Raw genomic sequence first — 24,199 nt, 5'->3', positions numbered from 1 at the left:
TTATATAGAGTCCAACATATTGATAAATTGTTTATAAAATTGAAGTCAAGTGGTTGGAGGTTGAGGTTGAGTAACAAATCAAACATTTCCTAATGAAAATATTTATACTTATATTTTTATTGTATATAGAATAGCGTGTCTAGTTTGAAGCGATTGTAGATATTTTGTTAGCCGATATCCTTGGTTCTGAGAGAGTAAGAGTTCAGCATCGGATATTAGTTTACCTTTTCTTGATTTTTTGTTTATTTATTAACACGGCAGGTTGTTGCTGGTTGCTATGAGATGGGTAATAATAATAGTTTTGATAATAATAATTAAAAATGTGATCACGTTATGGCGTTGGTGAAAATTCCAGACATATTGAGTCTGATCAATGTTTTTGTTTAGACTAAATTGGTTGTTTTTTTTGTATGGTTTAACCCATAGACTCTTGATATGAGGAATTTGAACTTGAGTGTTTACTCGGAATTTATGAATAATAAAACAGTTTGTTCTTGATAAGAGGTTAAATGATATAAGGAATAGGTACACTCGTACATTTCTGTAAGTAATGGAACTTATTTCTATTCTCTTATTATAAGAATAAAAAGACCTGTCAACTCAGGAGGTCTTTACCCCACAAGTTTCAAAACGTTACATTTTTAATTCGATAGTCTTTATGGACACATTTTTCACCTCAACACCACAAGGTTTTAAAACCTAAACCCGATTACCTTAAAATTAAGCTGTAAAAAGTTTAAAACAAGACTGACATGACTTTTGCCACTAGAGGGCTCCATATTGAAAATTTAATATAGCCTATAATAAGTGGATACGCAAGTCGCTTCCAACGATGCCTCATTTACTAAATTAAGATAAGTAGTTTAGAAGGTATGATGGAACAGATGAACATACATTTGAACATACCGGTGAAACACATACCCTTCCTTTTGGCTTTGCCATAGAGGTGTAATATATGTAGAGTCGGTTGGGGTAAGTGCGCGCACTTTTCACTTCAAGGCAAAATTGTGAAGATTCTGTAAGAGATATCAGCATAAAGTTTTTTTACATTTGATAAACCTATATCTTGGGAACAAGAAAACACAAAAAAAAAAGTTTTTTAGTTTAAATATTTCATATGATTCAAAACAAAAACCAAATGAAGTCGAAGTGCGCACTCTTGCCCCAAAGTCAGGGTAAGATCGCGCAAAATCTTGGGTAAGAGCGCGCACATAATTTAAATAGGAATCTTGACAGTTTACGGTAACTAAATTTCTAAAAACTTAATGTGAGTTTACAATACTGAGTTAAACAAAACGTTCTTTCTAAAGTTCCAAGTTTTCTCTAAAATGAATGAAAATATTAAAGAAAAAACAAATTAAGTTCAAATACAAAAACTTAAACTTTATTTATAAAACAAAACAAACAAAAAATGTTTCTAATTAAAGCAGAGCCTTTCTTTTTTGGAATTCATGAATAACAGCCTTCGTTTCTCAAGATTCAAGTTTATGAAAATTCTCTGTACTGTAAAACAGATAAAAAAAGAAAAGTTTAATATGGGGAGAAGTGCGCGCTCTTACCCACAAATGGACTGCGCGATTTAACCCACAAAGGTATTTTTTTTTTTATTTATTAAATTTATAATAAAATAAAACAAAGTTTAACAAACTTTTGACTAAAATCAAATATAAATATGCACTATTCAAAAATATATGCTACTCTCGGAATCTAATGCTGCCCCCGCCGACACCACACACTTTTCCAGCACAAATTTTTTTTTGTTTTTAGTCGGTTTTTTTTAACCCTCTTTTAAAATAAAATGGAGCTGGGAACACACTCGCGAAGATCGTCACTTATTGACGCCTTACTAAGCGCTGATTTCCTCCTTTTTCGTTTTTATTTTTTTTGGACACAACTCGAAAAATAAGCAGTGCGCGCTCTTACCCACTGCGCAATCTTACCCCAAATGACTCTAATTCACATCGAGTTTCCTTACAAAAATACGTAAATAGAGATGAAATTGAAGAAATTTGATTAGTTCAGGGGTTGAACTTACCGCATACGTTCGTTGACGTTTTGACTATTGCTCTCTCTCTATTTAATCAGAAGAAAATGATAGAGACATAAAGCGTCAGTACGTTAACGAATGTATGCCCTAGTTCGACCCCAGATTCTTCCTTTTGAATCTATAAAACTTGAGTTAAGTTCTACCATTCTGAGTTTGGTTGATAGGCACATTTGGACCAGTTAAAGTTGGTGTCTTGTCTAGAGTGTTGTTAAAGAAGTCTTTCCGAAGTTCTTTATTCATCTAACTTACTTATAGCCTGTTTTCACTAGAGCCTAAATGAGTTAATTTCACAAATTATCTCATTTCGAATGTCAAATCGTATAGACAAAAAATGTATTTTGAAATTTGAACTAACTGCCTGGAGCTGTAGTGAAAACAGGCTATTAAGTTATTCAACCGAAGTCTTACCGAAATTTCTTTAGACTTTGAATGAAGTTGTAATATCCATAACAAAATTTCTTCTGAGGAGATTTAAATTTTTCTATTCCTATGTATACCGATATGGTTGTGTTAGTTTTGTAACCAAATTATCCATTTCCGTTGGATGGAAAAAAAGTGTATGATAGTATTGAAAAGTTTAAGTTTGAAGCACAAGCATTTTCAGCTAACGAATAGAAGCTGTGGAAGTGGAATGCATCCGAAAATGAGATATCTAATGAAGCAGATTTACTAATTTCAGGGTCCTATTTTCGAATAAAAAAAAAAAAGTTTTTGTCTAAAAAAAATTTTATTCAGCATATCTATAAAATTAGTAGCCACTTTAGTCTAAGCAAAAAAATTTATTCCAAATTGTTCAAAGAGACATTTTTGTATGTGATCGAACAATTTTTTTTACCCTCGCGTGCGTCGTTTCAATAAGAATCTCTTTCTTTCTTTTCTTCTTTCCTTCTCAAACGATTACAACAACAAAGAAATATCGTCACTGGAGAAATCTTCGAGTGTAAATATTGAATAACGGTACTTCACCGGCAAAAAACCAAAACCAGGCAGCTAGTTTGAATACATTTTATATTTAAGTTTAAACTTTGGATTCATTTTTTTTTTGTGAAAGGCTCCTTAAAATTAAACAAATAATTTAATGGGATATTGAACATTAAAAACAGGTAGGTACCTAAATAGCTCTTTAAAAGAATGAGAGCCAAGTATTCTTGATTGTTCTTAGCCCCATATTTTGTTCTTAGACCATTTTTTTTTTTAAGGAAAGTGCGTACTTGTATAGGAATTGTTCTATGTCTATTTTTGGGTTTTTAATTTTAAAAAATACTCATGAGGTAAATTTGTATGGTAGGTATATTCAAAAGAAAAGAAAAAGAATAAAATAAACCTTATAAAAATCATAACTAAATGACGGACGATCAAATTCCAAAACTTGTTTAAGTTGTTCGGTATCAAATATTATTGTACTTTTATCATTGGTTTCGCCAAAGTTACAGTTGCCATTTTTGATAAATGTCAGAATTTACTGTTAATGTTAATATTAAAGTTTTGAACACATCTTTTTTTACCACAACCTTAATAATAATGTCAATCAACACCAAAACCTTCACAACTCTAATTGAAAATTTTATAAAATCTGCAACTCTTTTAATGATCGTCCTTCTTTACTTTACGATTCATATTGAAAGAAGAAAAAAGAGAAAAAAAAAAACAGAAATAAAATTAATTTGGTGCTGATTATTTGGCTCGGACCTCCAACAAAAGAAAACATAGCGCGATCATTTAACGAAATCATAAATCTTTCGTTTAAGCACACGCAGCCATATTTTATTTTCGTATTCGAATTCGATGTCTCTCCGACTTGATCGTGGTATAACTGTGAATTGCCATTCATAATGGTCGATCGACCGGTATTCGTATCATAAAATGGTTCTTTTCTTTTGTTTCTCAGGCTGCACATCTTTCCTACAGCAGATTAAAGATGATCACAAAACAAAAAAGATACAAATTTGTTGTTGCCATCGTGATCGTCGAAAAATTCTTTGGCGACTGTTCAACGATCTTATCGGCTGACGCCGCATGATGCCAAAGCAAAAAATGGAGAGATATAAAAGAGGGTGCTTGGGTGCTTGCTTTTGGCTCCCCTTGATCAGCACCACACAACTCAGCTATCGTGGGAAGGCGGAGTTTTGTTTACAAAACGCGAAACAACATTCGATTGGCGGTTGCGTGTGAGAATATCATGAAAGATCATTTAATTAGGAACAGAATGGCGGGAACCGGTTCAATTTTGTATTTTTCATGTTATTGTGGATTTTTTTTTATTTGGTTTTGGGATTTTTAATTTTTCAATTCTCGTAAATTTGAAAATTGATGGGAGGTCAATACATTAAAAATATTATAATGTTTCTGTTTCTGAAAAAGTGAGAAATTATACCAAGCAACCTCTTAAATGGAATTTTGTGCAGTAAAAACCTATAAAATATAAATTTTCTTAAGGGAAGTAGGTATATTTTTTTTCTGTCACTATTTTGCAACAGTAACATTTTTAACAGACGTTTTATTTATTTCAAAGGTCCGTTGTTTCCTATTGGAAGTACCTAGTCTTTTTTGTTTGAAGAATTCCTTTGAAGTTTTTTTTAACGAAAAAAATGATTTTTTTTTCGCTTAGATCAGTCTGTTAAATCCTTCTTTATTTTTGTGTTCACATTAGAGCCTACTATTGCACGTGTATTAAGGTACACGTGCTACACGTGTATTTAAATAATTCGTGCCGAAGCACGTGTATTTGTAAATACACGTGTATTTATATTTACACGTGTATTTATATTTACACGTGTAAATAGCGTTCGAACAGGTAGATTTGGTGGCGATTTCCTAAAATATGTATTATATTGAATGAAAAGGATATTGTTCAGGTTTTTGCGGTTATTGGCTAGATTTACACATTGAAATTACACGGAAAATTTAATTGGAAATTCTTATTCAACCCTAGCCATATAAATCTTGGAAAAAAATTTTGACCCGATTCCCATTATCGTATCGAACTGAACTTTGTACACATATGAAGTTTGGATTGCAACGCAATATTTTGGGGTCCGAACTCAGGGGAGGGGCATTAGGGGGTTGAAACACCCCAAATCTATTTTATCCCATTCTAAATATCGCAAAAGCTTTTGTAGGTAAATTGCAAGAGAGGGGCTTTGGGAGCTCATACCACCCAAGCAAATTATCATCTTCTTTCAAATATTATACGACTAAAAAGTAAAAAAATAAAGCAGATTAGATTAGATTACCAAGCAACAAAACATATAAAATAATTAAATTGACTCCATGGAGTCCCTTTAAATGCCGTCCAAGGGCTCCGGTTGTTCCACCGGGACAAGAAAAACGGTTGTTTTGTTGTGAACTACATAAGTCACAGTAGGCATTTGTCCCTTCTCGGTGGGCATATTGCCATACCCAACTCCTTGGCTTCATATTTTAGTTTTATTTTAAAATTTATTTTGATTGAATTTGTCGCTTTATTTATAAAACACCTTTTACACTTTCACTATGAACTTAGTAAACCATATGATCTTCAAATAAACGGTGATTAACAAAAAAAAAAAAAAAAACATGTAACAGTTGGTACACTTTCTTCTGAGAAAGACACAGTAGGCAATATGCAAATATATCTTGGAAAAATTTATTAGTTTTTTTTTAATGAAAAGGCACATCATTATTTTTAATTTTTTAATAAATTATTTATAAGGTCTTCAAAAAGTTCAAATACTATTTTTCCAATTCGAACTATTTATTTGCACAATAATCTTCAGTTGTTTAGTTTTAAAAACTTTTATTTTACCCCCAAAAAGCAAAAAAATCATTTTGTTTCGTATTTACACGTGTAAATATAAATACACGTGTATTTAATAAATACACGTGTAAATAAGATACACGTGTAAACGTTTTTTAGATACACGTGTACACGTGTATCGGGTACACGTGTAATTAAATACACGAACAAAATCGTAGGCTCTAGTTCACATACACACACCATGAATATCACATCAATGTTATTACCTTTGCTTATACCTGCATAGCATTAAGTATATACGATACAGGAAAGAAACAACAGGCACTCTAATAAATTTCCTATAAAAAAAATTTTAGAACTAGGCCTTTTTCAATATTTGTATTATTTCGATTTTAAATAATTTGTTTTTATTAATTTAAAAAACATTTTGTACTAATTGTAGAAAATCCCTCCATAGGGCGACCAGTTGAGAGTTATGTTTTTTGTAAGGTAGTGTCTAAGGATTCAGTTTGCACATGGGTTGCCTAGCGACATCCTGTCAAGGCATAGGATTGCCACGCTTTAAAGTTAATTTTTTTAGTTTTTTTTTTCGACTACGCCACCTTCCTTATATGGTAACTCTTAGGTGTTAAAAAAAAAATATTATACCAAAGAAAATTAAATTTATAAATTTGAATATTCAAGATTTTTAGTAATTTGAAATTTAAATAGGGTAAACAGAGAGGTGAATTTAGAAAAAGGTCAAAAAGCTGTTTTCTTAACAAAAAGTTATTTAGAAACAAGATTGATATTGAGATCGATAGATATGGTGAATATATGAAACTCCTTCATACAAACAAAAAATTGTAAAAAATCTGCAACTTGATAAATGGATGTTTAAAAGTCAAAACTGTGAAATTCGATGTTTGAGAAATAATTTACCAAAAATCAGCATGGAAGGTATATTTGAAAAATTGTTTAGGTATGTTATTAGAAAGAAAAAATAAAATAACTTGACAAGTTAAAGTTTAGATTTACCTTTTTTTTTGGCTTCTGTGTGTTTAGAAAAATTACAGATTTGTACATTTCAATTCATTCTGTTTAACAAAAAAAAACAATATTAGAAAGTATTTTTCTCGTGACCTAATACTTTTTTAGGGCATATTGAATGTATTAAAACTTCATTCTGCATAGTTTTTTTTTTTTAATATTCCGCCAAAATCTGGATTAAGAAACAAAAAACGGTTTTTTTTAGACCTTCAGGCATTGGAAATACTCTAGCTTCGTCAATTTTCAATCAACTGGCATAAAAAATAAGTCATTTGATTAAAATTAAGGATTGTTTTATAAAGTTATCAAAATTAACATTTTTTATCGATGTTCAAGTAGAAATAAAATGCACGACTGGGTCGCACAGACTGACAGACTGACAGACTGACAGACTGACAGACTGACAGACTGACAGACTGACAGACTGACAGACTGACAGACTGACAGACTGACAGACTGACAGACTGACAGACTGACAGACTGACAGACTGACAGACTGACAGACTGACAGACTGACAGACTGACAGACTGACAGACTGACAGACTGACAGACTGACAGACTGACAGACTGACAGACTGACAGACTGACAGACTGACAGACTGACAGACTGACAGACTGACAGACTGACAGACAGACGGACAGACGGACTTCCGGGACCCACTTTTTTGGCATTGTCTATCATCGTAATGTCATGGAAAAATGTTATCTCAACTTTTTTTTTTTGTACGAATGCATAACTTGATATACAGGGTGTCCCACAGTCACCGCCCCAAATGAAAACCATGGATTCCTGAGATCATTTTAAGTCGAAAAACTTAAGAGGTAATTTTCTCGTTTTCGTCCCGTTTTCGAGTTACCACGGTTTTTATGATTTTTGTTCTCTTGTCCTTTAACTGGCCTTATCTTTGCCAAACTACGTTTGATTTGAAAGATTTTTTTTACAACCAATCAAGAATTTATTACAGTTTAAGTTTGTCTCAAAACTTTTTTTTCTGCGGACAACCGTTTCACCACAATTTTGCATCAAACACAATTTTCTTCGTTTTTTAAGTTGTTTTTTACACTTTCAAATCATTTAAGTCAAAAAAACACGTTAATGAGTATTAATTTTTTGTGCTTTTTATTAAAGCCCAGTTTATTTCCATAAAAAAAATAAGTTTTATTTCATAAAAAAGGCTACTGAAAGTAATTAAAAAAAACATAAACAAACTGAGTGAATAAAAAAAAAATAATTTATAAATAAAAAATTAATTTAAATGAATTAAAAACTTTTTCTGAGCTATTGTGGTTAAGAAGAACAAATAGATAAAGCTCAGAAAAAGTTTTTAATTCATTTAAATTAATTTTTTATTTATAAATAATTTTTTTTTTATTCACTCAGTTTGTTTATGTTTTTTTTAATTACTTTCAGTAGCCTTTTTTATGAAATAAAACTTATTTTTTTTATGGAAATAAACTGGGCTTTAATAAAAAGCACAAAAAATTAATACTCATTAACGTGTTTTTTTGACTTAAATGATATGAAAGTGTAAAAAACAAGTTAAAAAACGAAGAAAATTGTGTTTGATGCAAAATTGTGGTGAAACGGTTGTCCGCAGAAAAAACAGTTTTGAGACAAACTTAAACTGTAATAAATTCTTGATTTGTTGTAAAAAAAATCTTTCAAATCAAACGTAGTTTGGCAAAGATAAGGCCAGTTAAAGGACAAGAGAACAAAAATCATAAAAACCGTGGTAACTCGAAAACGGGACGAAAACGAGAAAATTACCTCTTAAGTTTTTCGACTTAAAATGACATCAGGAATCCATGGTTTTCATTTGGGGCGGTGACTGTGGGACACCCTGTATAGTACCTATATCGCAAGTAAAAATGTAAAAATTCTAGGTTTTAAAAATAAAACTATATTACATAATTCAATTCTAAAGTTCAATTTCAAGATCTCAACTCCAAAGTGTTTCGCCCAGGGCCCAGGTACGACAGTGGGCGAAACGCTTGAGAGTTGAGGTCACTTAAACTTTAAAATTGAATAATTATATTCAATCGCTCCACTTAAAATAAAAATAATTTTTATTTATTAATTTTATTATAAAAACTACATCAAAACATCAAAACACAAAGTCAAAAAAGTACAAAAAGTAAAAAAAAGCTCAAAATATAAAAATCACATGTATATTTACCTGACATCTATTGGAAAAAAATTAATTAAAAAAGCTCTTTTGTTTTTGAAGTTTTAAATTTCAAATAAAAAAAAATTGAAAAAGTACCTAAACAAATTTCAGTCAACTCCATCTTAGTCGAATCGTCACAGGACACGAAAATTGGTTCGAGTTAGAGGGAAATTCGACTAAGAGGAATCTATTTAATCTTTTTGCTGCAGTCGGTTTCATTAAAAACGGTAAAAAAATTTGAGTTAGAGGAAAATTTGACCTAAAGGAAGCACGACTTATAGGGAATCGACTGTATTTGAAATTTCAATTGTTTGTCAAAAGAGCTTTTTTTCGCAAAATGACAGGAACTATGTGATCGAAGAGCTACCTAACGGAAAGGATATAAAATATTGTTTGAGTGTATTTTTTTTTTAAATTTGTGAAAATTGAAAGCTTGGTCTTGTTCAAGCTTTTTGAATCGAATACTTTTTTAAAATGAAAGGGAGATATACAAACAAGCTACTAGGGGGAAGACGAAAAAACATCGTGTTTACTTTTTTGTACTTTTTTGACTTTGTGTTTTGATGTAGTTCAGGCTTTATTGAAAATGTATTCTCTTTTGAACAGGTTCAAAAATTAATCGGTTGTTAAATGAAATTTCACAAAAAAGTGCATTTAATCGAGAACCGTAAGGATTAACGATGAAAAACTTACAAAATTTTTAGAGCCCTAAAGTTGCTTTTTCAGCATTATTTCGTTTGAACCATTACTTCTGGGACATCTTGTATTTAACCCTAAAAATCCTGAATTTAACGCTAGGAACTTTGAACATTCCGTTTTTTTTTTTTTTTTGAAAATATGTAGGTATTTGAAATTAAAAAATAATATTTGTTGCAAAAAAAAAAAATTACAATAATATTTTGTATGCATATACAAAATTTGTGCAAATTAATGCAAAATGTGTGCATTGATTATTTTTTTCAACATTCGTAGAATTTCTTACAGACATTTTGACCATACATATAAATAAGCTATTTTAACTAAAATATTGAAGCTGATTTAATGCATTGATTTCCATTCTTAATTTCCATTATTCCATGCATTTGCTTTCCAGCAAATGCGTTTAATGCATATTTTGGTTATTGTGGCAAAAACTTTGTTGACCAGTGTAATTAGAAGTAGGAACCCAACTAATCGACTTTTATGATAAGAAAATACACCCGAACACATTCCATCAACAAAATTTCTGTCCCTCGAAAAATGCGATTTCATGACCATATTTTTAGACTAATTTGCTGGGCTTTATGCTTAACTTCATCGAAATATTTAAACATCATCAGTAATTCACGAAACTAAATTTGCTTTAAACACCATACACTACACATAAAACTAAAATTCTTATTGAAAAAGCCTTTAAATAGAAAAGACATAGAATAAGCTATTTTTATTTATTTTTATTTGCTTTTCTTATAAAAAAAAGCAGTAAATTCTAATTTATTCCTCTATAAAGAGCACCTGTGCAAACATTGATTAAAGGATAAATAGAAAAGGATGAGGCGGATGGACACGTTCCATATTGCATTTATCGTTTTTTTTTCTAAAACACTCAACTGATCAACATTTTTGTGGGGAAAAAAAAAACTCAAAACTCCACCTAACATTTATCTACTTATTCAGTTTCTTTATTTTGGTGAATTTCAAATAACTAGTTTACAAACTTGAACATTTTTCTTAAATTAAAAAAAAAAAAAGTTTCAGTTCATATAAAAGTTCGATCTATTCGAAAAATTCTAACAAAAATAGTCCAATGGTTATATTTTAATAAAAAAAAATATCTTAGTCCTAACATAGCCTTAAGGTATCACCTTAAAACCCTACGATATCTATAAGATGTAAGATTCTTACGTTACGTTCTTACACACTCCCTCACACTTACATTTATACATAAGACGTCATTCACAATCAATATACGTAAACAACATTTGCAAATTCCAATCAATCATGGAAACTTATTATTTTTTTCTTCTTCATAAATAATTTTGTTTTGAATCAGTGTCAAGCCAACTATAGTTGCAGTGTTCAATCTCAATCTCATAATAATAAAATTTAGTTCCCTCTCAAAAATATCTTTGTCATTTGTTTAAACATTGTTCAAATGTCATAACAAAACTTCAATTTTCGAATGGCATTTCCAATATTCAATTTTTGTATCAACTTTTTGTATTTTTCTAATTTTGTATCAGAAAAAGACAAAATAGCAATCGAACGAAAAAAATCCTATTGGCATCGATTTTAACTCAATTCGATTTCAAATAAAAAAACTCAATCTATAATTAGAACACAACTCAAATGCGCTATACAGATACATAGATACATTTTTTAAAAATCTCAGTTTTTATACAGATCGTTCTTCGAGATACACACGTTCCATTCCAATTAGCATCCCGCGCGCACAGACACCCCCATCATCGATCGCAGCCATCGCACACACTTGTATGCAAATCGCATTTAAAAAAAAAATGTATCTAGATACAATCTTAATCTGTGTATCTTCAGATCGCTAGATCTCATTTTTTTAAAGCCTTTAAGGATGGTATCATGCGTAACTGCGAGAGACTTTTGCTTTAGTCAGTTTAAAAAATCGGTACAGTGCGGTAGGAAACGGCTCCTGTTTTTTGTTTTCGGATTTTTTTTGTTTAAATTTAATTTGGAAATCTGGGAATTTTGAAATTGACTAAAAAAATTGCTACTTCTTTTTTAAAGAAATAAATATTTACTATTTATTCAATGATGATTAAAAGTGAAGACATGCTCGATTCGGGTGCGACCCATCATCAGCATCCCATTTATCGGGGATTGCCTTCCAATATTCTCTCGACCGCAAATTTCCAACCATTGCAATACGATCAATCCGCGTTACGTTTGCATCAGAATTCTCCAGAATTGTGCGATGAGAAACCGAATATAAACTATCTCGATCGAAAGTATTACATGCAACAGACTCCCTCGCCTTATACCAATCAGCATCATCATGTTCAGATGTCCACCACTCCTTCCGGTAGTCCGCAATCGGTTCTTATGTCCACTGGAGGATTAAATATGTCTCCAGTTCCGAAAATCGAAAATGCTATGAATTTGGGTAATTTTTCCATCAACGGAAATGGTTCGAATAAAGCGATTTTGATTCCATCGTCGTTGGGGCAAATTAATCATTATACATCGACTATTAAATATTGTCCAAGTAGTTCGGTTTTAAATTCAATAAATAATTCAAATAACTATCATAATAATAACAATAACAACTCGAATAATAGCAACAACAACAACAATAGCATTTCCAGTCAAGAAGTGGAAAATTTGGATATTAAAACTACGACTACAGATATGTTAGCAGCCAGTGGGGCCATTCAGAGGATTCAACATGTTAGTTCGAGTGGAGGAAATTGTATTGATTCGGTTACTTATTCAAATAGTTCATCACCAGCAAAGTCGGTTAATGGACAAACGGAACAGTTGGGACAGAGTCAACAACAAAATTCAACTCCAGCAGATACAACGAAAAAGTCAGGAGCAAGAAGACCAGAGAAACCAGCTTTGAGCTATATTAATATGATTGCAATGGCAATTAAGGAGTCACCTAGTGGAAAACTGACACTTAGTGAAATTTATAGTTATTTACAAAAAAAGTGAGTAAATTTACAATGAAAAGCAGAAAGTATTATTTGGGATATGGTTCTATAAATGTTTTTATAAGGTTAGGTTTTTTTGAGCCTTATGCAACTTATGGCGTTTTTTTTTTTAACGAATTGAAAAACCGACGGAATTTCATTCTTTCAGAAGTTTCCTTTAACTTTGGTCACAATTTACTTTTTTAAAGTTCTGTATCTTAGTAAAAATAGTTGTAATGTCAATAATTTTTTTAAGATTTGAAAAAATACCACTGTTTTCAGAAATAGTCGATTGAAGACAAAAATTTTTACCATCGTAAATTATTTGGCAGGGTTGCCGACGGTAATCAAAATTTATTAGGATGTTTATTTTATTTTGTTTATTAATAAATACAATGAAACAGTTATTTAAACATTTTGGTTAACAATAAAAATTTTTTTTGTTCAAGTCCCGAAACTTCTTATTTGGCTAAAAAACTCAAAGCCATTTAGTCAATTAATGTTTGTTGTGTTTAGGAATTGGTAAGATTTCTTTTTATCACTGTCTTAAATGTGTACAATGTTTTGAAGAGTTTCGAACATTTTTTTTAACGATGAGCTCTGTTTTCGAAATTTACTTTAATGCTTCTTGTTTTTAATTTTTACTTCCGATATAGGTAGGTACTATATATATCAAGTTATGCATTCGTACAATAAAAAAAAGTTGAGATAATATTTTTCCATGACATTACGATGGTAGAGAATGCCAAAAAAGTGGGTCCCGGAAGTCCGTCTGTCTGTCTGTAAACGAAGCTACAGCCTAAACGGATAGACCGATTGATGTCAAACTTGGTATGTAGCGTTATTTGGCAACTCTCCAGAGGGGTTTTTGGAATTAATTTTTTTGGACCAAAAATAACGGTACTTGTCATAGACCGATTTTAGTAAAATTAAAATATATCGAAAACGGCTCCAACGATTTTGTTTAAAAAATTCAAATGTTAGTTTAAAGCTAAGGTCTATCTTCTAATGGAAAAATTTATTTTTGAAAATCATTATTAACGGTACCTGCAATAGAACCGTTTTTTTTCAAATCCGATTATCTCCGAAACCGATTATTCGATTACAACGAAACTATTTGTGAAGAAGCATTTATATAATTTTAATATAAGCCAAAAATAAAATTTTGAAAAAAATAATTTTTGGATTTAAAAAAATTTTTTTTTTTTGAAAAATCAAATTTTCGAAAACGGGACATTGAATTTGTTTGAAATTTTGTTTTAAGATGTTGATTAGTGATTTCTACAAAATGGCATGCCAATTTTATTTTAAAACTTTTTTTCTAAAAAATTATTTATAAAAAATTAGTTTTTTTAAAAACGACACTAATGATTTTGAAAATTTTTTTTTCTAAAAACGCATCTTAATATGTATATCAATCAAAACTGCATACTTGTTTTGGAGGGCAATTTAATTTCAGATTTTATTTTATTTTTTTAAAAAACGAATTTTATTTTTTTTTTCCAAATTTGTATATAAAAAGTCTTAAAAATTTAAGCAACTTTAACTCTAAGAGCAAGTTCGTGCGACCCAGTCGTGCATTTTATTTTTTTTTAAATCCGTTTTCTATAATTTCTTGATAAACATTGTATCAAAAAATGATCACACAGGATGTTAAATGCAAGTAATTAGAAAAGGTGAAATAAGTCCGATTACATTTTTACTTTTTTCAAAGAAAATTACAGATTTTGCTGCTGTAAATGATGACTTTAGCAAAATCTTACATTCTAGATTAAAAAAACAGAAATATAAATGGAGCAAAATTGGCAAATCATGTACACCGAACCATATGTTGAGTTGTATTAGAATACGAAATAGATACCACAAAAATGCAACGATTTATTCTCAAAATTTTTGAACGGTATTTCTTATAGTCAGATAGAAACTAGTAGAAAAAGTTGTACAAATTTTACTCAACATTATCTTTATTCGATGAAAAAAACAATAACTTTTAACAAAGTCCGGTTACCATGAATTCAAGTGTTCATGTACTGCTATGGTTTTGCTTTTAACCATAAAAATGACAAGGTATTATAATAGAAAGTTTCAAAAATTCAAATGTGTTAGTTCGCTTTTATGACATATTAAGCCAAATAGACTTTAGTTGAAGTAAAGATATCAAGAAGAAGAAAAGAAAATAGTATTTCAAATCCTTTTTATCCTTTTTTATTTTTTAATATTAAAAAAGTTCAGTGATTAAATTGCAAAAAAAAAAAATATGCTTCTACCGAAATTATATGCAAGATTAAATAAAAATGTATCAATTAGACTTAAATGGATCAGTGTGAACAGTCTCAAATATCGACTTACTTGTTAAAAGATTTTTAAATTTCATATTACCTATATTAATCTTTTATAACAGACTCCATTAATGACTGACTTTTCAAAAAAGGATACAACTACTTTTTGTCATTTAGCAGAAAATCGAAACACTAAAAGTAAAATTGTGATATTTGATACGATTTTCACTTTTCACAGCCCCATTTGTGGGATCATTTTACTTTTCACTTGGGCTAGCTTAATTTAAGCGTTTGAATGTGGAGAACCTCCCTTTCCCTTTTGAAAAGCACGACTGGGGTCGAATGTACCTACTTGCTCTTATGCTTAAAATAACTCTAATACACTAGTCCAAAAAATTGATTGATAAATATCGTTTAAATTTAAGATAAACCTAGTAAAAATTAAAAGTTTTCAAAAAAAGTTAAATTTTGAAAAAAAGCTTTTTATACCATTTTTGGATATTTTTCCTAATTTTGATTTTTTTTTGTTTTTTCTTGGTTTATATAAAACTTAAACGATATTTATTAATAAAATGTTCAAATAAACTCAAAATAATTTGATTTGGATCATAAAAAAAGTTCAAAGAAGTAAGTCATTTAGACATGCAGAAATATGGTGTTTTATTTCATCTCAAAAATTCAAACATTCACAACAGAAAAACTGCTTGATGAATAAGTCTGAAAATTTGCATATTAATTTCAGGTATATTAAGCTTTAATAATTAAGCCTCAGTTTAATCTTATCACCCATGGAAATTAAATAGCGGTAAATTTTCTAAAAAAAACCGTAAAAATGCCTATTTTGATAGCTTTTCTAAATTAATCTCAAAAATAAGAAAACATTTTGTTTAACATAGCAAACTTAATTTCTTTGTAGAGAATTGAATGAAGTTTTTAAATTTGTCCTTGAATATTCTGTACAGTGATCCGTTGTTGAGATATTGATAGTCAAAGTCAAAAGTATGGTTTTTAGTTTGATGACTGATATTGCAGTTCAAAAAAAAAAATCGTAGAAGTTTGAAACAAAATGAATCTTAAAGCCTAATAAATAGCCTTTCTAAAAATAATTATCATTTTATCAGAAAAAATTTTCCCACTTTCTTAAGAGAAAAGTAAAAACAAACAAAAATTGGAAAATTTTTGCTTTTTAACAGTTTCAACGATTTAGCTATTTTACCGCGTTAGAAAGAAAATATTTTAACATTAAATCCTAAAACTAGAAGAATAGAGCTTTCAACTGCTTTTTAATTTGTCATGATGTGATCATTTTTCACTGAGATACAGCCTATCGAAAATCACTAAAAAAAATCACGAAAAAAACCGTTCTATGGCAGGCACCATTAATAACGGTACAAAAAATATTTTTTTTATTTAAAAATTGGCTCTTATGTGTAACACTACACACAAAAATTTTTAATCAAAATCGTTAGAGCTGTTTTCAAAAAAAAATAGCTTTTCTATTTTCGTTGTATGTATGACAGGTACCGTTAGTTTCGGTCCTAAAAAAAATTACAATTTGTCCTCTAGGGAATCGCCCAAAACTGTTAACTACCAAGTTTGAAAAAAATCGCTCCATTAGTTTAGGCAGTAGTTCGAGGTTCACACAGACAGACAGACAGACAGAATTGCCTGACCCACTTTTTTGGCATTCTCCCTCATCGTAATGTCATGTAAAATTGTTATCTCGAGTTCGATTTTTTTTTTTTCGAAGCCTTCACAGCTTCACGCAGAATTCGCGGTTCTTGGTTTGTGAAAAAAAAATATCAAAATATTTTCACATGATCAAATTTATATCACAACAAATTATATCTTTTGTGATAAACAAGTTTGAAGAGTTAATCAGAAGATAATTTGGATTTCATTTTTCAAATAGTTTGAATAAAGCAGTCTAAACATTTGGAATAAGCCATAAAGTTTAATTTAATCTTACTATTTTTTAAAATTTTGTCCGTTATAAAAATGTGATTTTAAGTTTTTTTTTGTCTAACAAATAAATTACGTAGATTTTATGAATGTTCTAGAAATATGAAATGTCTTCCGAAAATACGTTCGTATCAGAATATAAATAAATATGTATGTGGAAAGAGAGTGCATTGTGCACATTCAAGAAATCAGGATTATACTTTCAAAACATGTAAACAGACGAATTCTTAAATTCAGCACTACACAAAAAATTATTTTATAAAAAATTACAGTCGATTCAAGATTTTAATTGTTTTGTAAAGTCTGCCGTTTGCATAGTTTTATCCTATCGAAACGTTATTGTTTTGAAGTTGAAAGTTGCACATTTTAAACAAATTGGTAAAATTGCCAAAACTGAATTTACCATGATGAGTCAAAATTCTCAAAAGTTATGCCAGAGTTTGAGAAAAATTGTTGAGCTTTGACAAAAAATTATACCCGAAAGCATAAAAAAAAAATAATAATAACCTAGCTATGTCTTTCGCCTCTAGTCGACAAAATTTACGATAACAACAAAATGTATATGTTTAATTAAATGGTATTAAACGTTGGTAGCATTTGGTTCCACTTTGAAAATAAATCATATTAAGAAATTAATGTATTTAGTTTTAAAAAACTTATCCTCAAGCCTCATTACTAATAACAATTGTTTAAGCCCAAAGTCTTAAAACAAAGTGTATTTAAGATTTTGAAATCATCCCACGATTGTCTGTATAACAATTTTGCTAATTTATGTTCTGAAAGAACATTTGATTCCATGATATTTCCATCTATTGCGTAAATAATCGCGAAAATCCCGGGTATTGACCTGAATATTGTGAGAACCCTTCATCACTCTTTAACATAAAATTTTATTTTGAAAATATCAGCTTACATTTTTTCCATACTTTAATGGATAATAAACTCAGATCTGGTCAATTTATAGTCATCCGCTATACAAAATTTATTTGTTTATTTATCTATTGTCTGGAGCAATCTCCCATGTTTTAAGCGCGACTTTTTTGGCAATTAAATCACAAATTTAACTTGAAACCGGAAATCTTTTTTTTTTGTCTGTCCCAATTGATTGTTTGTTTTTGTAAAAATTAAAAAAAAATATTAAATTACCATTTATGATTTTGCAGATTTGAATTCTTTCGTGGTCCATACGTGGGATGGAAGAACTCCGTCCGTCACAATTTAAGCCTCAATGAATGTTTCAAAAAATTACCCAAAGGCATGGGCGTGGGAAAACCTGGCAAAGGAAACTATTGGACAATTGAACAAAACTCTGCTTATATGTTTGAAGATGAGGGAAGTCTAAGAAGACGACCACGAGGTTATCGGTCAAAGCTGAAAATGAAACCTTACAGCGCTGCTAATGGATTCTACTCACCATCACCTTACGATAATGGCTCAATGGTGAATTGGAGGGTTTGTACATTTCTGAAATAGTATTTTAATTTTTGTTTCTATTTTATTTGTTTTTTAGGATAATCCAAATTTTTATGCTCCACAAAGTTACACCTCCTATGAATATTCAACCCCACCAGCATTTGCTTCGGAAGCATGGAATCATCCTCAATCAGCTCTGCCTCAGTATTCGAATATTGCCGCACATCATAGTGCGGCGGCAGCACTGCATAATGGCAACTCTTCACCACCACCTCCGCCACCCACATCGTCGGCGTCGGGCTCGATGCAAAGTACAAATCCGGGCCTGGATTATGCCAACTACCAGTACACAACGAGTTCGTACAACATTGACAACGGTAAGTAGGAGTAGAAATCATCAGAAAAAAGGGCTTTTTTGGTCTTCAGACAGTTCAAAAACTACCGACACCGACGAAAAGATCGGCGTATATCTTTTCTTCTTATAAATTCTCGTTGATGGTTGAAGAGCGGTCCATGAAAATGGGCAGATATACCCTCTACAGTGAGATGATAAAAAGATTGCACTTATGATTTGGGGGAACATGTGTTAGGCTGTAATAATGCATAAGTCATAAAAACTTCGTCTGCGACGAAGACGAGACGATCCATATGTTTGATGGACCAAAACAGTTTATTACACTTTTCAAGTACCATTCAGACGATTTGTTTGAGTTGTTTATGTGGGGTCTTATAAAATGCTTGTTAATTAGAATAGACAGATCAATTTAAAAGAAGGAGATTTTCTTGGACACCAAAATGATTTTCGATGATATAGAAATATGATACAAGTGCGTTAGAGTGACCGAAGGCAATTATTCTAATGTGTTCATTAAGCTTTTTTATGGGAAAACCATTGATTCGTATTTAATTGTTTCTAAATTCAAATCGTTTGTTGGTTTTTAATCTTCTATAGATGTAATTTATTAATTGGTTGTGAGTAGGTACCTACGTAATAGGGATTAACATTTTCTTGAAGTTATACCCGGGTGTCACTTTTGGTCAGTAAGTCAAAGCTAATGAAAAGATTTGATCATAAGAAAGAATATTTGGGTGTTAATAAGACTAACGAAACGAAATAACAATGGTGATGCTTTTGATGTTCAAGTTATGAACGATCAGGTTTTAACAGACCCTTGGTCTTCACCGATTAGTTCTGGATCTTTAAGGTTTTAATGACCATATGTATTAAGACTAAGATTTGTAATAATTTCTCTAAATTGACGAGAACAATGTTATTTTACGGTCGATTTGTATTTGTTTTAATAACACATGTTAAACAAGCTACTAGCTCGCATTATTTAATCAAAAAACTTGAATGACAGTGACCTTAGTCTAAATATTTATATGCATCTTTTTTTTCGCATTAAAAATTGAAAACAGGTTAATAAAAAGAAATGAACTGCTGATGAACATAAAACCAGTAACAAAATAGTATAAGAACAATGCGAAATATGTCCTGTGACATTTTGATACGACTTATTTCACTCGTTCCGAAAGAAATCAAAACCTTTCCTATTTGCACCTGCTATTATGCACACCCTTATATGAACCATAAGCTCACTGGTAATAGTTCCTATTGTTAGTTTGGGTTTTTGTTTTGCCGGAAAAAGAGTTAATGTTATTGTTGCAATAAACTCAAGTTTAATTTCGGATAATATTGGAGGCAATACAAAATTGCAACAATTCCTATTGTTATTAAAAAAAAAATTTAAATAAACAATGATAACACTGGTAGGCAACGAAAATAGAGCTTAAACCAAACCATACTTTTCTAAAGGATTTTTGTGTGCTGATTTCGAATCCGAAGTCAAATTTTTTCTGGCACGTCACGTTTTCGAAATATTTGCATATCAACAGGTGAAAAACGCATTTTGTTGATACTTTTGGCGTTGAATTTCATCACCATTAATTTTTTTTTGCAAAACTACTTATGCAATCTCCAAAAGCCATATTTTATCATCTTAAATATGATTATTATTTTTTTTTTTTTTCAAAACTATTTTTTTCTAAAAGATATTTGGTATAGAAACTTATGATATCTCAAAATCTTGGTTGTTTAGTGAACTTCTGGTTTTTTTGAAGCAGATTTGAAGTAAATTCCAGTTTTGGATTCCTGATTTGTATAAAAAAGGCAAAATATTGAAGATTAGTTTTTTTGGAACTTTATAGCGAAAATAGTGATAAGCAGAGCTCAAAAACTAGACGTGATGAAATAAATCTGTTAACAGTTTTGAATTCAACGCACTCAAGTTAATTAAAATCACCTTACAGAGTTCTTGCTCCCGACTTTTTTTTGTTTTTTTGCCGACCAGTGTAATAAAATTGACAAATTTTTCGATATTTGAATTTTTTACTTCAGTAAAACAGATTTTTCACTTTTGAAAAGTTCCGACATTTGGCACATTATTATGTCTTAGCCAGACAGCAGTAATAAAACCATATGTTAAAGGAGAAAAAGGCATTTAAAAATAAAAGATGTTGCTTACTTTATGTATCTACCATTTATTCTTTACTAAAAAATATTATTTCTTAAATGGAACAAGTTTAAACTTTATTCAATTTAAAATGAACTTCATGTAATTTTAGTAAAAATGAAAAGATTTATAATCAATTCTATGTGCATGCAAATTTTCATATTAAAACAAATCGATTTTGGTTAATTCAATCAGAAGAAAAAACGTATTGTATTTTGGTGCTCTAAACTTTTCTTTTTAAATTGAAATCCTTTAAATTTAATTGTCTTAATAGGTAGGTATCTTTATAAGTAGTTATAAAATGACTTGTTCATTAAAATATAAATTGTTCGGCTTTTACAAGTTCTGTTAAAAGTTTTTTTTTAAAGTAGGTATGTCACTGAGGGAAAAAACTACTTAAATTCAACGCAAACTACGTTGATTCAACTATATTTCGGAATGATTTTGCGTTGAAGACGAAAATTTTGAAATCAAAGTAGAACATCGTTAGTTTAAAGTTGTTTGCCGGTATAAAATATCTTTAAATCAAAGTTGTTTCAACTTTGAAAAAAACGCATCAATTTATTTAAAAATAGAAAATGGTTTACCATCATGTTATCTCACTGTTGGAAATATAGGTGATAAAATGCAACAAAAGCTAAAGTCCGACAAAAATAAAAAAAATTATTACGTTGTTTCAATTTTGATTTCAAGATGTTTCATGTCAGTTTTTTCAACATTAAATCAACGTCGAACATATTATACGTTGCGTTTTTTACATTAGTTTAAACAAATTTGTTTCATTTTTTATGTTTGTTGGTAAGCTATTATAAAGCTGCAATCCTCGGTACATCACTGAGTTTTGAGTGCCGGTATAAGGTTATCAGTTTATTTTGGCTCAAATATTGCACCAGTTGCTGACTAACTACTATCTTAATTATTTTCTCCAGTATTAAATTAACCTGTTTTAGAATCTAATAATAAAAAGATTTTCTTAATTAAATGGATTCTTTTCAGTTAAATCATTCAATAAGAAATTCAGAAGGTTTCTGTCCGCTTAATTTAAGACGGAAGCCTTCTTGGCAAAAAAAACCATGAGGAAATCTATTTAATTAAAAACAGATTCTTTGATTTTAGCTTGTTTTTTCCGTGTTCACGGTCACACCTTTTTGTTAAAATATTAGAACTATACCTATGTACATAAAAGTTGCCTATGTAGAAGTTAGATTAAACAATTTAAAATTTTTGTTTTTCTAAGAGTAACTTAAAATGAAAATGCGTTTTCAAAAATGCCAAAACGTTAAAAATATTAGTTTTTCACATATGTAATGAGAAATCAAGGCAAGTCTTGAAGATACTGAAATTTCTTATAAAACACTAGAAAAACATTTTTCTAAGTCATTCAAAAGAAAAATTCATTTATTTGAAAAAAAAAACTATAACAATTTATTGATAAATAACGGTTTCTTTGTATTTTTTTTAAATAACTTGGTTTATGAAAAAACATTAATAACAACATTCCTGGATAGAAATTTTTATAATGCACCTTTTTTTTTAAAGGGGGTTGTTAGCCTTTGATTTTTTTTTTTTGAAAATTAAAAACAAAACAAAATTGAAAAACAACAAATAAAAATTTCAGTAGCCACACATTTTCTGAAACAAACCCTTCCTTTCTTAAACTATTTTTATTTAGATTTTTTTATCATTTCCATTATAAATTACTTTTTGTATAATTTCATTATTATTTCCAATTTCAGGAATTCGTTCGATGTCATTATCTCAAATACCTTCGATGTCATCCCTAACACCAACAAGTTCACCTTCTAGCAGTTCATTAATTGATCGCAAAACTGTGTACTTACCACCAATAACCCCGCCATCGTCAATGTCAACTCCACCGTTACATCACCAAAGTTCATTGAATATATCTGCACCAGCAACTTACTTTGAACCCATAAAGTATTCTAATTAAATAAGAAAATTGTAATTTATCCAAAAATTCACTACAATATTGTATCTCATATAAGTATTTCTTTTAGAATTAAATTATTATAAAACCGTATTTATTGTACAGTTAGTAATATGTACCAAAAACAAAAATAATAAAAAAAAAATATAAATAATTATAAGTTAATTTAATTAAAAACGTTTAACGTAGGCTTAATATAATGCATTACAGTGAAAATATCAATAAAATAGAAATAAAATTAAAGTTTTTCAATTTTTATAATTTTATTTGCACTTGTTCTACTTGTGTAAATTTAATATTTGCTAAAAATTTGCATCTATATGAACTACAAAAATGTGTGACTTATTTAACGTTCAAATAATTAAGAAAAGAAGTTATAGATTATTCCTACAGAGCTTGCCTAGAAATTTCACTAAACGTCATCTTATCCCCACCAGATACCCAAGTAGAATTTAGCTTTCATAAGGGTCAATGCAAGCTATTTTTTGACTTGTTTAAGAAGAAGGACAAGTCTTATGCAAATCATTTTGGCGCACATTACTGAATTTTCCCAAGACCTTCCTCCACAGGCAATCCACAAGCTAATAGCTTGTGACGAACAGCGTAAAACGACCTTATGCAGGCCTTTTTACAAAACAATGAAACATTTTAGGGAAGCTATAGCTTCGCTAAGGAAACTATCATTTGCATTAGATATTATAATAAGGCCTTATGGAGGTTGTTATAAGATGTTGAATTTATGAATAAAACAAAAAAAAAGATTTTATTGAATTTTTTTTTTTTTTTCTTCTTTTTTGGCCATGTCAATGCTTTTCCTGTCGTTCTGAAATGGGAAGAATTTTATATTAATTGAAAAAGAACACATTTTTTTTTAATTTCACAAATGGCCCCGCCAGGAATCGATCCCACGTACCTCTGCATACCAAGCCAGCACCTTACCAGTAGACCTACTCGAATATTAAAGATGAGTGGCAAAAAGGGAGCTAATTGAAACCTCACATAAAAATGCAATGTTTTTTTCTAAAGTGTTACAAACATTGCATATCTGCAGGATAAAAGCTTTGCATACTTATTGGTGAAAAACATTGCATACTTGAGAGATGAAAACATTGCATACTTACAAGAACCTCTTGGAACAGGTCTTATAAAAGCCTTCTGTCACTTGAAAATAGAAGGCTTCTTTTGAACGGTCCAAACAGGTCTTATGAAGGTCTTCTTTGATTTATATTTACAAGGCTTCTTCTTAACATTTCGGGATAGCCTTATGGAGACCTCCTTTTTTCCAAAATGGATGATTTGCGTTAGTAAGCCTTAAACTAAACGTATGCCAACTATAGCTTGCCGAATCGAACAAAATGGACCTTATGCAAGTAAAATTGTTACTTGGGTAAGAATTAATTAAACTTTGAACCACAATAACTTAAAGTTGAAACAATTCAAAAGGCTCATTTAATAT

The 24,199-nt window shown here is 30.0% G+C and overlaps 1 protein-coding gene across 2 annotated transcripts; it reads left to right on the top strand.

Moving 5' to 3' along the window:
- Positions 1–11,305: 11,305 nt before the first annotated feature.
- On the top strand, positions 11,306–22,857 carry LOC129909077 (forkhead box protein biniou). 2 transcript variants are annotated; one of them, XM_055986027.1, is made up of 4 exons: positions 11,306–12,646; positions 18,033–18,309; positions 18,380–18,659; positions 22,532–22,857. In XM_055986027.1, the coding sequence occupies exons 1-4, from the start codon at positions 11,748–11,750 to the stop codon at positions 22,744–22,746; spliced, it is 1,671 nt and encodes a 556-aa protein (XP_055842002.1). In that variant the 5' UTR covers positions 11,306–11,747; the 3' UTR covers positions 22,747–22,857. The 2 variants fall into 2 exon arrangements, with proteins under 2 accessions (XP_055842002.1, XP_055842001.1); XM_055986026.1 differs by having other exon boundaries at positions 18,033–18,321.
- Positions 22,858–24,199: the final 1,342 nt, after the last annotated feature.

Source organism: Episyrphus balteatus, chromosome 2 (genome assembly GCF_945859705.1).
Source record: "Episyrphus balteatus chromosome 2, idEpiBalt1.1, whole genome shotgun sequence".
In the NCBI taxonomy this organism is placed as follows: domain Eukaryota; kingdom Metazoa; phylum Arthropoda; class Insecta; order Diptera; family Syrphidae; genus Episyrphus; species Episyrphus balteatus.
The sequence above is the reverse complement of the archived record's forward strand: the minus strand, read 5'-3'. Positions and strand labels throughout refer to the sequence as shown.